Consider the following 13,933-nt stretch of genomic DNA (forward strand, 5'->3'; position numbering starts at 1 on the left):
TATTGTTCTGCTTATCAAGAGGTTTACAGCCTCTTAGTTTTGGTGTCCTAAACATTTCCCTGGGGAGGTGCAGGCTCCCAGATCACCTGCACGAGCCCATGTAATCCTAAGCTGCCTACTTATCATTCTTGGGCAGTTTGGTTCAATCCACAGATCCCTGAGACCACATGGATCCATGGGACCACCTGTGCTGCCTGGAAACCACAAGCCCGTGGCTCAGGGCAGATCCTCAAACCTCTTTTCATAGACTTTGGTTTTTAAACAGCTTTCAGCAACTGAATTAAAAAAAAAAAAAAAAAAAAAAAAAAAAAAAAAAAAAAAAAAAGAAAGAAAAAGTCCTGGTTTATCATCAAGTCCTTGAAAAATACATTTATATAAATTCCACTTCCAACAGGGATAAGCCATGACTTACCATACTGCTAAAAAAACCATAACCATGCTGGGGCTACAGTAAAATCTCAATCCATCCATCCAGTGGAGACTGAACCTCCAGTGTCCCAGGCCCTGTGTCCTGATGTCCTTTCTTGAGCAGAAAGCCAAACCCAGCCATATTTTCTGGCTTGACAGCTCATTTCTGTTCTGCCCTGGAAGCCTCCCTCCAGTGTTAATGTGGGAAAAGCCCCTGCAGGCCCAGGGCAGAGCGAAGGCAGCCCCAGAAGCACTTACCAAAGGGATTTCTTTTCTACTGCTTTTAGTAAACATCAGTAAAACCAAGCCAAAATAAAGTTCCCTAAGTGCACAGCTCTCTGAGCACTCACACCTCCTCTCCATCCCCTTTCCTGAACCCTGCAATGCTGAAATGTCCCCAGCTACCCTGTCTGCAGCACAGATCCCAAATGCTAAATCTCAGCATCAGCAAATTCACTTCCAAAACCCCCGAGTCTTTTCTATAATGTCCTGCAGAAATATTACAGAAAATATCACCCATGCGTTGCCTCTCCTTCCTTTTTCTGAGGTTTTTAAAGCCCCCTGGAAGCTTTCCTAGTTGGGAAGGCAATGCTGCCCTCACCAGCACTCACAAGGCCAGAGCAAAAGCCACTCAGGGACCCAGCCTGGTGTCATTTTAGCTTCTGCTCCCATCCGAGGGCAGTGCTGCTGGAGACTATCAGACGGCTCGGGGAGGAAGTCTCCTGGCAGGACTCCACCAAAGTGGAGTTGCTAGGTCACTGGAACAATAAAAAGGCAAGAAAAAACATCCTGGCTGCAAAAAAGATGGGGGGGGGAAGAGAAAAATCCATGGTGGTGTGCACAGTTCTGGTGAAGGGGTAAGAAACAGGCTGGTGAGGCTGGAGGGAGCAGGACCAGGCTGCTGTCAGCTTCTGCAAGCACACAGCTTCACTTCTAATGTGGCTCCTTCTCCAGACCTCTCGCACAAATACTTCCAGAAACCTGGAATTTGTCTGCAAGGTGTGCAGCTTGGGGTCAATATTTCCAGGGCAGCAAGTTCACTGTGCTGTGGAGAGATTTCACTGCACTTTGCCTGTTAGCTGGGCACCACAACCCACGGGATGGCTTTCACCCCAGCAGCTGCCCAGGCTCACTGAAACTGGCAATACAGGGAACCTGCCCCCAGCAGGGCTGGGCTTTGGTGATAAGGGCTGAGCATCTCTAAAGGGGCTGAGCACTGCACAGACCTGGGGCTTGGGCTCCCCTCTAAGGAAAGGTGCTAGAGGCTTAGAACCTGCAGGATGAAATTTTGCTGTCTGGAAAGTCTAATTTCCAGGCCAGAAGGGAGCATTAGCTCATTCTGTGTGACCTCATGATAACCAAAGCCATTCCATGAAGCTTATTTACTCCCAATATAAGTTCAGTGACTTGTATTTGACTTAAACAAATCTTGCAGGAGAAAGAAACACCCCAACTATTGGTATTTGTAATTACCTGAAAACCGCAAGGACTGTGGGCTGAAGCACAGATTTTTCTGCACAAAACCTCAACGCGTATCAAAAAGTGATGCCAAGCAGTGGCAAAGGACATCTGCCCAAGGGGCTGAGGACTCAGCCTTTTGCAGACCCAGGTGAGAACAAGACTGTGTTTTCACATCCCACTCTGGAAACAAAACCAGAAGTCCCTGCTCCAAAGTGGTCTGAGTCCAAGACCTGCTTCCAACACACAGGAAGGGATAATAAATACTGGGAAGATGGAGGAAGGAGCAGGGAAAGGTGCTGCAATGCTGAGAGGTGAGGCTGGGAGCAGCCAGGGGCTGCCACGAGTCCCTGGGGACCAAGCCATGCTGCTCAGTGACGCAGGTGGGCTTTGGTCCAGGTGTCTTGACCAGAGCCTCACTCCAGCAATGTACTCAAGAGCTCCCCAGGGAACTATTCCCTGTGCTTAACATTAGGCACACGCCAAAGAGCTTTGCTGGCTGGCAGTCACTTCAGGGATGATGACCAGCCTGGGAATTGAGCAACTTCTCAAGGGCACTGTGGGGATGAGAGGGACAAGGAGCCCTCTTGGATGCAGGAAAATCATCAGCCTGCCAAGCGATCGGTGCTATTTGGTGACATGCAGTCACAAGGCTCAGTGGATTCTTCCCTCCATGTAGACCAGAAAAATGCAACCCCATCTCAAGGGAAAACTGAGGGTAGCCCAAGCCTGACACCCAGGTTGGATGCAGGGCATGATGTCATGGCAGCAGGAACCATGGATCCTCTCGTGGCTCCTGCCCTTCAGCAAGGGGCACTGAGACTTGCGAAGGGATGGAGAAAAAGGCAAACAGGCAAAAAAATAAATACAGCAGCTTAAAGAGAAATGAATCCCCAGAAGAGACAAGGGCCCCCACCTCCCTTCCCCCATCTGCTGCCAAAGGATGATGATCTAAATCACATTTCCTAGATGACACCGCGCCGATCTGCCCCGGAAGCAGCGGTGGCAGCTCAGGATGGCGCCGGCCCTCCTTCTTCCAGGGGATGAGCCAAGCCTCTCCCCTGGCACTGGCAGAGCTGCCACCACTGACAAGCAGAGGAGCAGCACTGCCAGGGACAGCTGGAACAGAGGTCCTGCCCCACAGCCACCACTGTGCCACTCCTCGGCAGCCACACGTTTCCTTTCCGAGAACAGGGGAAGGGATTTACCACTTCCAGTGCCTCCCTGCAAATGTCTCAGGGAGGATGAAAAATAAACACCTTCTTTCAGATGTGGGCAGCAGTAGGAATGAGTGCTGGAGCAGGGCAGGGCTGGGCTGTCACCATCTGAGATGTCACTGAGGGCTCAGGGGGAGTCATGGTCAGGTCACATCCTACCTCGATGCATACGGGCACGGGGTGGTGAGCAAGGCAGAGCAGAATACTGAGAGGACAGAAATCTGTGCCCCAAACCCACCTGCCCACACAAAGACACAGACTACCCAGCACAGAGCCACCACACATCAACTGCCTTGGCACATCCATGTGACCACCAACTTCAGTCTTAACCCAGCATGTGACACAGCTTAACAACACCCTACAATCTCCAGGTGTAGCAGCACTTTGCAGGACAGGATGATGAGGATCTCTGACTGCATGCTGGGGACTGTCCTCAGAGGCCACAAAATTGCTGTTATTCCCATTCCCCAATTTAAAAGCCTCCTGGTTCATTTAGCTTTCCTCGTGCATCACATTTGCTACCTGTTCCTAAGAAGAGACCATCTTCATGATTTTCTGCATTCCCTGATTGTTTCCCTCCTAAGAAACATCCTTTCAAAGGGCCTTTATCTGCAGAGTTGGCTGACGGTCTAATACTGCATCCCCATTCTGCACTTGCTGAAAGAGCTGATAATGTCCTAAAAAGAATTAACATTTAGATGTTAGTCCTGTAACCAAATCTGAATCAAACAATGATGACTGTTCAAATGTCTAAAGCTACTCAGGGGTATTTTCATTTAAGCCCTACCAAGCTTGTACCAGGGATGAGGAGGTTTCTAAAGATGCCTTTGTGAGTACCAGCCACTGAAACCCTTCTCCTTGTCCCTCCAGACACAGATACAATTATACCCAGCTCCAGCACAAAGATAAAGGCTGAATTACAAGAGCAGCATTATGCTCCACAATCAGGGTCCTTGATTCCAATTGACAAGGAGCTCAAATCATGCGCAGTTGGTCTGTGGATGCTTCCACTCCTGGAAATCATTCCCATCACAGGAGAGAATGGAGTTCAATAGACAGGGTTACCTTCTGCATTTCCTCCCCAAATTGCTAAATTACCTTGTCAGTTTGGGAGATCTTACAAGTAATGCAGGGTCAAACCTGGCCAACACTCGTCTGGGATATTTCTTTGCAAAAGGTTTAACTATCAGCTGCTTCAGTTTCCCTGATAAGAAAGTGTTTTCTTACCTATAGTGGCACGGATGTAGTAGGACAGTTATTCAGAGATGCAGTGAAATCCTTCTCATTTCTAAAAAAGTGGTGTGTTTATCTACCATTCTGGGTGATCCCAGAAGATAGGGAGGAGATATATCGAGATCCCTTGGGAAATGTCTTGAGATCTCTTACAGACCTGCCTTTTGCTTTTACAGAGCACTCAAAACCAAAGCCAAATGAAAAACCCCTCAAATATCCAAACTCCCACATTAACCCCCCAATTTATGCATACTCCAGAAAGCACTGTCCTCCCCCCAAAATCAATCCTGACACCCTGGGTGGGTGGGCAGCAGAACCGTCCTCCTAGGCTATCAGAGAAGGCATCTTTTGGACAATACATTGAAGCCAAACTTAGTCTGATTCATCCCTGCTTCAGCAAAGTTCACCAGAGCGTGACGCTTCACATCAGTCCTCAGGGCTTAAGAGATTTTCCACAAGAGGAAGGGTGTTAACACCAGCATCCTAACAAGCAGTGACGTGAATAATTGTGCTCCATAGATCTAAATTCCTCTTGTCACTCCAGAGACAGAAGTGCCTTTTAGCATGCTCTTCAAGGAACAAGAGAGCCCACCTTTGCTACCAGTAAGCAAAGCAGCCTGTCCATCAGTCCAAAATGCCCGCACAGGGTTTCTTCTGTGCTCTGGAGATTTCACAGGAATCTAAGGGTGGTTCTGGCAGCAGAAATTACCACAGTGTTGGCCTGGTTATAGAGGCAAGAGGTAACAGAGAGAGACTGATCCTGTAACAGCCCTCAAAACCTCTGCCATCACAGCCTGCTGAAAAATGCTGAGAAAAACGCCCTAATGTGTGTGTGCAACTCGATGTCTTCTGGGAAATGCAGCCTGGGCTGTACCCCTGGGACAACAGCTAACCCTGCTGGCTTAACCCTTTGTGCACAGTCTGCATGCCTTTCTATCAAACCACTTAAAATTCCTCCTCACTCCTTTCCCACTGACTTTATCTCAGAGTTAAAAAGAAAACGTTATTTTCTCCCAAACTTCAGTGGCAGGAGCCTTGTTGCCATCAAACCGCTGTGCAAAAGGTCCCTCAAACATCTCTATGTTTGCCTTGGCAAAACAACTGCAAAGGTCATGGCACTTCCAGAGGACTTTTTCCAAGCACCAGATTGGAAGCCCAAGATGGGGTGTCCACCCTGCAAGGCAAAGGGAAGGACCTGCAGCATTTGGTCACAGTGCAAGTGACACGATCACCGTCAGCCAGAGCACAGAATGCTGCACTGCTCCATGGCCATGCAAAGAGTGGCAAGGCACATGGAGCTTGTTTTTCCCAGTGGAGAGGCAATCCACCAAGGTCAAGGTGCTTGCACAAGGTATTCAAACAGCTGGACAGAGAACAACCGGGTTTGCCCTCGGCATTCCTGCTGCGCTCCCTCTCTTCCCCTAGCACAGCAGGACAGTGCAGAGGGCTGCACTTCTCCTGCAGATGCAGATGCCAAGCAGGGGTGTCTGAAACAACCCTTCTGTCTGGACACAAAAGCTTCTGGAGACCAGCTCAGAGCTAGTGGTATTTTTAAATAAACCCAACCTGGGCTTCCTCTGTGACTCCTAGCATTGCAGCTAATAGTTTCCAGGCTTTTCTATCTACCACCTCAACAGCCAGACGCTCTTGTTCTACCCCTCTAAGTGATTCTCCTGTAATGACAACTCCAGGAGTTGGGGTTTTAGGGAAAGACAGCCAAATCTTAGGAGGCTCTTGACACAGATCCTGACTTTTGGCAGCAGTGCTCCCTCACCCACAGCTGGGATGCTGACTGCAGCTTGGGAGATGCTTAAGTAACCAACTGCAAACCTATTTATCAAATGACTCCAAGTCAAGGGCACAGCAGATGCAAAAGCAGATATAACCCTCCTCAACAGCCCTGCCTGCACAGAGAACAGGCAACTGGAAATAGCTCCATCCAAAGCCACCGAGGGATGGGGGAAGCAGCACAGCAGCAGCAATAGTTTGTAGGTTATTACACCCTATTATTGTAGGTTATTCCATGCTGTTTATGCATTTCAGGCACTTTTTAAATGATAATTTTTTATATCTCACGCATTTCATACTGGTTTCTGAAAGGATGAAGCTCCTGAGGCAGCTCTGTTTGTTCTCATACATTAAAACAAATTAGCCTGGAAGGTAGGGGGCTCCAAGACAGCAGGTTCCTACAGGTTTTGTGAAGAGCAGCACTTTGGCAGAGCAGGCTCCAGTGAGTGCCCAGCCTGGGGAGCTGCTGCACAGACCCAGGGGGCTCCCCATGGCTGAGTCCATGCCCTGGCCCCAGGCCCTGCACACACTCAGCACCCACAGAGCCCAAGACAAGCCACAGCACACACCAAGGCCACACATCCTGTGGCAAGCAGAAGAGGACAAACCACAGGCTTTTGAGCCTTCTGAGTGGAAACCTTGCATCATTTTACCTTCCTCCAGCTGATCCCTGTGCTCAGCCTGGCTCTGCCTGTCCCTTCTCCATGTTTTCATGACCATGAGTGGCCATCACCCTCTCCAGCACCCAGATGAGACAAAAAAACAAATTAAGAGCAAATAAGGGATATAACCAAGGTCCTAAAATCTGTATTATATACCTCACAGTACTCAGATCTTACAAGAGGTCTCATTTTATATAGGGGCTGGTTCTTATCCCCTTTTTCCCCTGTTCTCTCCAGAGCACTTCAGTAAACCAGGTCTGACAGCAGCATTTCTACAGCACAGGCAACAGCTACACTAATAGCTTGGAGGAGCTGAAGTTTACAGAGCTTCCTTTACTCAAGGGAACTGCATTTTTCTAAGATTATATTATTACTTGGGCTGGTTGCTCAGTAATGCAACATCATTTCCCTTTTGGGTGGGAAAATTCTCTCCTTGTCCTCAGATGTGAATGATTTCAGCCTGAAAGGATGAAGGCAGACTCTGCATGAACTGTGCCCCTTGCTGAAGCAGCAGGATGTTATATATATAACAGCTGGGCATTAAAAAATATATGGTGATGGGTGCACACACATCAGCTGCATGTATGCAGAAAATGGTGAAAAAGAAGGGGTGCCAGATGTGACAAAACCATTTCCTCCTGAGAGGCACCCACAGACTTCATTCTTTCACCACGCCTGTGCTTGTAGCCCTCTTGCATCTCCTCTGGATGAATATCCCAGCAAATGAACCTCTCATATTTACAGAAACAGCAAATTACAATGCAAATGTTGCAAAAACTGCTCAAAGAAATAAAAATTTGAATTTGTAATCAGGTCTGCTGCCACTGAAAATTGGATTCTGCCTTCTGTGTTCAGCCATTCAGGAAAGAGAAAAAGCCTATTGTATGACCTACATCTTCAACTGAATGTAAATAACAGGGCCTGTGGTTGGGGTACTCAGGCCTCATGACAAGCTACAGACTATGGATTTTGCACTGAGCATTTTCAAGGGAATATTCCCAACTACCAACCTTTGATTCGCTCGGAGCACCTCCTGACACTCCAGCTGGTCAAACTGCCCCAGTGCTGCTTTGCACCACTGCAACAGCAGAGAGGCACCAGAGCAGGTGCCAGGATCTGGCCCTGCCTCTTTCCAGAGGAGCTCTGTGCACATCTGAGAGGATCAGCCCAGGTTTCAGCAGTGCAGTTTGTCTGCCTGGAAATATCCTGACACCTCCAGACTCCTCACCCCTCCATACCAGAGAAACTCTTTTGACACTATGTGAGGAAGGAAAGCCAGAATCCAGAGGGTTTACACTGACTATCTACAATCTATCCAGCTCCAGACTATTTCTCTGGGGGTATTTCAGGGGTTGCAGCCCTGCCTGGAGCACCCCAGGTGGCTGGAATGGCACAGGGAGAGGCAGAAAGCATTTCTGTGCTGCAGAAAGTCAGCAGGCTCAGCCACAGCTGAACCTCGCCATTCTGTAGCTATCCTTGTTTTGGAAATGGCACACAGCTCCTATGGATGGGGAACCCACAGTGCCAGCCAGGAGGTTCCTCTGGCAGCAGCTCCAGAAGTGCTGTGGACGTTGGTGGTGCCTTAATCTCTACATCACAGCACTGAAACCCTGTTGCTGTACTGACAGGTTTTATTGGCTTGATTAGCTTGTTATTTGAAACAGTTCTGTATTCTGCTGGGGTTATTTTGTTAGCATGGATGAATGCTTCATTTAAACCAACACAACCAGACTGATGCTAAAAAGTTTCATGTTTTACATTTTGGGTGAACAGCTACGGTCAGCAGCATCCATTCATTTTCACTATGAGCACCAAAACAAACAGCCTCTCTAACCTGGTATCATGACCCTTCTGTTAAATGAGCAAAATCCTCTGCCACCTCTGAGAGATGTGAGGGTGATGGAGTCAGTCTCAGCAGCTCTGACATGCTCCCTGCAGATGAGCAGGGTGGGGAGAATGGAGGGAGGATGGAGCACATACAAGAGCTTGAGAGTTCAGTCATGGAGACTTTCTGACTGGCAGCCCAAAAATTGGTATCTGTAAGAGCAGGTGAAGGAAACAAGTTGTCCCAGAAACTTGACACTCCTCTAAACAGATCAGTATCTGCAACTTCTGATACTGAAAAGAATATTTGCTAAGGAATGCACCCCCACACCAGCAAGGCTGGTACCAGCCCCTGCAAACATGGCAGCAACAGCCCATCTCCCTTGTCCCCCCAGCCACGAGAAAAACATCCAGCAAGTTAAATTATCCCTCTGAAGTGGTGTGGTGCTGGAGCAGAACATGCTGCCAACACCTACTGGATGGGCACAGGCTGGCACTGTGGTTTGGGGCTGGGAAATGAGACTTTGGGGGAGCCCAGCAATGGGCAGCTCTCCCCTCGCCCCTGCCTGTTCACATCCCCCACAAGCACAGTCACTGTGCATGGCAGTGCCCATCAATGCCCATCACTGTGTGCTCCCTGCCAGCCAGGCCACACAGCTATCCCTCAGACCACTCACTTAGCACTTTAATATCACATCAAGTGCTTCGACAAATTGATGTGAACCCAGCTGCTCAGTGGACAAACCCTGCTACCTTCCAGGGCTTGAGAAGAGGAACAGGCAGGAAAGCTGATCTCCAATCTTCCTCTGTTTCTGAAGTGCATTTTTTTCCTTGTCTTTTCTTTTTTGCTTTAAATTATGCACCCCAAAGGAGCAGAGCTAAATCCATACAACCCCGGGGAGTTCATGTTCACAGCCCACCAACCAAATCCACTTAGAGCTCACAGAGGAGCAGCAAAGATGCCCGAGACAGGAAAACCCTGCAGCCTTTTGATAGCAGTGCTGAGGCACAGAAGGCAATTCTTCCTTGTCCCTGAACCACAGGGGGAGGGAGCATCCTTCCTGCACCACCCACAGTCACCTGAAACTGCATCAAAGCCAGAGAGCAGCATCTTGCATCTCTCTGCATCAGTCTGGCTGCAGGGAGAGCTGGGCTCTGCCCCCAGAAGCCACAAAATACATACTGCAAAATGTGAGGGAGGTTTGGAGGCAACACCATACCTTTGTGCAAACAAACATCCTCAGCATCTTCTTCCCCCCTCCTAACTTTGCTTATTCCTCACACAAAGTTTCAGGCAGAAAGTTAAAAATATACATAAATAAATACAGATTGTTTACCCCTTCTGAGAGTTTTGGAAAGTTTCTCCCAGCAGCCAGCCTAAATCTCTGTTGCAACTAAAGCTGGTTCCTTCTCAGGCAATTTCACACCTCATTGCCAGGGCTCCCACCAGGGAAGCTGCATAGAAAGGTGGCACCTGCCATGGGAGAGAGGGAGCAGGGACAGAAGGACAGACACAGATGGCAGCAAAGCAGATCAGCTTCTCAGGGAAAGCCCATTTCCAGCAGCTCCATGCTGTGCTGGGCACCCTGGCAGGGCACCTGTGAGGGTAGAAGTGGCAGGAAAAGGGACATGGCAGGAACAGGGAGACCCCAGCCACAGTGACTTTGTCAGGGGCTCGGTGTTACCTCTGCTGTCCTGTGGTGTCACTGGAATTATTCCCATTTCACAGATGGGAAACCTGAAATTCTGAGACCTGCAGGAGGACAGAGCTTGTAACCAAACCCTGTCCTGACCCAGGCTGGTGGCAGACAGTGCCCTTCAGCTCATTCAGCACCCATGTGAAGTTGTGCCAGAAGAGATTTCATGGAGAGATTTGGTAATGCTTTAACTTGACTGTCACCAGCTTTCTTGCTTCCTACTTCACCTATTTTTTTTCCTGTGTTACTGTCCTTGGGTTCAGACAGTATTATAAACACAGGCTAAAGCCATCTGTCCTCATCTCCCAGCAGACAAGCCCACAGAGGGTCTGGCAGGGAGGGCGCCAGATGCAGGCTGAGGCACAGGCCAGCCAGGAAGGCGGTGAGGCTGCAAGGGCAGCCCTGCTCCCTTGCCCCACGCTTTGTGAGAGACTCAGAAGCCCCATTTCTACACCCACTCCCTCACCATCTGCTCACTAAGCCCGGCCTGAGGAAGGGCTTTTGCCACCCAGCCCCAGACTGCTGCAAAGGGAGATGTAATCTTCATTTCCTGGCAGTGCCAGGGTGATGGGTTCACAAGAAATGGTCCCCCGGCTTCAAGCAAGTGTTTTCAAAGGTGGGACATGCCTCCAGAGGGGCAGGAGCAGTGGTGACACAAAGAGGGACTGCTCTGGAGTCTGCAGCTCAACCTGAGGGTGATTCGGGGATCCCCAGCCCGCTCCTGCAGCACCAGACAATTCCCGTGACTGACAGGCATGGAGCTGGCGCTAACAGCGAGTGAATCGCAGCTGTCAGGAGCCAGGGTAATGCACGGTGCCGTTTGCTGGGGAGAGAGCTACTGCTGGGCTGTTTGTCACTCCTTCACGGCATGCCCTGCTCCTCCTGGCTGTGCCTGACATCATTCACAAGCACCTGTGGCTGCTGAGCCCTGGCTGCACGGAGCAAAGCCTGCACCCCCGAGCCCGCCAGCCAGGCACTGTGGGCTGACAAATGGCTCTTCCAGCATGTGGACACATAGTCCGAGCTTTTCAGACTCCTAACAAAGGAAATGCATTCCTCTACTGACTCTCAGGAGTCATCAAGGTCACAGGAAAAGATGCCAGACTGAAAGCTGAGATTAAAATAATTTTTTTTTTCTGTCCGCTGAGGAATCTGCGCAGCTTTCAACAAATAATAGGTGAGCAGTTTGCTGGCAAGTTGCAGATTTTATCTTCACAAGGTTGGTAGCAGGTAAGACAGCATTATTCTCTCCCAGTTTGGAGGGCAAACCGATACTTGGAGAGGCACAAAGAAGTAGCTGAGCTGGGAACAGACCCAAATCTCCTTCATTTCCATGCAGTATCCTAGTCACAAAGCTGCTCTCACAAGCACTGCTAGTTAGGAGCTTTCTAATCCACTGCAGGCTACATTCCAGCTGATGTCCCTAGCTATACATTGGTCTAGTCTGGATACATCCTACAAAAACATGCCTTGGGTTTGTGAAGAAAATGAAAAGGTTATAAATGTACTTCCTCACATTTCCTGAAATTTTACAGCTCCATGCAACTAAACTTAACCCCAAGTTCCAAAGCACAATATTCTCTCCACATCAGAAATTAAAAGATAAAATTTGACAGTCCAGTTTAGGCAGGCAATGAATGCTTAAACCCACTTAAAACCTACGCAGGATTAATTTGACATATTGGATTCCTTATACCACCTGCAGACACTCAGTGCTTTCCAAACTCATTGAGAATTAGTCATCCTTAGAGCTATGTGCCTTCTTTGGTGAGTAAATGAGCCAGTTTACTGAATGACACTTGAAACATCCTTGCTTGTTCTGGGAAAAATAAGATTTATCCTGTGCTGGAACCACATTCAGCACAATCTGTAAAGCACGAAACTAGGCACTGCTTGTGATAATAGCACTGAAGATGTGGCATAAAAGGAAAAATTTGACTCTATACATGACTAATCTGACAGTCTGTAGGCGACTAGAAAAGGAGGGTATTTACAGAGAGCTGATGGCATCTGTCCCCACACCTGATAGGGGTCAGTACCTAAGGAGAGATGAGAGCATTGCTGGAGACAAGCAGGAGGCAGCCCAGATCCCGAAGATCACCTACAGGAACCCCCGTTTCCCACCTGGATGGGTGAACACATGTGGACAGCACTCCTGGTGTCCCCCAAAACCCTTCTCAAGTTCCTCGGTGAAGTTTGCACTGCTCGCCTTCCAGTCTGTCCACACAGCCACAACGTGTTTACACTTTCCCACCCACCATTCCCATCTCAAACCTTCACCCACTGAAGCAGCTGTAGGACAGTGAGCTGGGCAAGGTTAAAAAGGAAAAGGAACTGGGGGGGAGTGTTACACTTCCCAGCTGAGCCAGCTCTGGTGATGTCGGGATGCTCAGCACCCACAGCAGCGGTGCCGTGGGGACAGCGCGGGGTCCCACACCACGAGAGACCCGCACCACGCGGACCCCGCACTCTCCGGCCGCTGCCGGGACGAAACCCCGTCCGTCCCCTTCTCCCCATCCCCATCGCGGAGCACTCACCCGGGCTGCCGGCGGGAAGCGAGGAAGGGCGGCCGAGACGGTTTCGGGACGGAGGAGGAGGAGGGGGAGGTGGAGGAAGACGCCGCGGGGAGGCGAGGGGCAGCGAGCCGGCCGGCGGGACCGGGACCAGCCCCAAGCCCAGCAGCAGCAGCAGGGTGCAGGCTGCCGGCATGGCGCTGGGGGTGGATGCAAGGGGAGCCGGGGGGGGGCAGGGGGGTGGCTGTTCACATACCCGGAGCGGGGCAATGAATAACCACGTAAATAGCGATTTTTTAATGAATTCCCCGTGCCCCCCCCCCTCGGGGCGGCGCCTTAAAAGTGCGGGGTGCCCATAGCGGAGGGGGTGAGGGGGGGGCCCGGCCAGCAGCGGCAGCAGCCTGCGGCCAAGTGCCGGCGCCCGAAAGTAAAAGGGCAGGCGGCGGAGGCTCCTCCTCGAGCCTGACATCACCCAGCCGCGGCTCGGCTCGGCTCGGCATGGCCCGACTCCCCACGGCCCCCCCCACCCCGGCCCGGCCCGGCCCCCAGCGGCCGCCCCCTCCCGCCCCGCGCAGCCGTCGGGCCGCCCGCTCCCTCACCCGGCTGGCTGCGGCAGCACCGGGACTATTAGCACTAGTAATAACAATAATAATAATAACGCTCCTTTTTACTTCTACTTTATTTTTCCTGATGCATCTGCCAACCGCGCCGGGCGAGCACGACCCCCTTGCCCGCCGCCGCGGCCGTCGCGGAGCTGCCCCGGTTCGGTTCCGCATTAAACGCGGGCAGCGCGCAGGCCCCGCACCCGGCGAGCACGGCCGGGTCATCCCCCCTCCCGCCCTGAACTTAAATCCCATCGAAATCGAGTCCTTGGCAAATAACTTCAGCTTTTTTCTTGCTTATAAAGCTGACTCCCTTTTGAACGCCGGCAGCAGCGTTTGAGGGTGCAGTTTCTGGCAGTGGTGAATTTCCCAGGCCGGGCTGTACGGGAGGCAAAGGATTTCCCTTCATTGTTCTGAAATTCCCCTTCAATTTCATGCTCCTAGCTCTGGGAGGGAGCACGCCGCAGAGCAGTGGGCTGGGCTTTGCCGGGGCTGCCGGCATCCCCATGTGCCGGGTTTAAGGTCCACCTG

At 50.7% G+C, this 13,933-nt stretch overlaps 1 protein-coding gene across 1 annotated transcript in view; it reads right to left on the reverse strand.

Moving 5' to 3' along the window:
- The window catches only part of HEG1 (heart development protein with EGF like domains 1), a 51,577-nt gene extending 38,581 nt beyond the window's left edge, over positions 1–12,996 (reverse strand). The window contains exon 1 of the mRNA XM_058028510.1: positions 12,825–12,996. Within this exon, the coding sequence (XP_057884493.1) occupies positions 12,825–12,996 (172 nt within the window). The remainder of the gene's footprint in view (positions 1–12,824) is intronic.
- Positions 12,997–13,933: the final 937 nt, after the last annotated feature.

Source organism: Melospiza georgiana, chromosome 7 (genome assembly GCF_028018845.1).
Source record: "Melospiza georgiana isolate bMelGeo1 chromosome 7, bMelGeo1.pri, whole genome shotgun sequence".
NCBI lineage: Eukaryota > Metazoa > Chordata > Aves > Passeriformes > Passerellidae > Melospiza > Melospiza georgiana.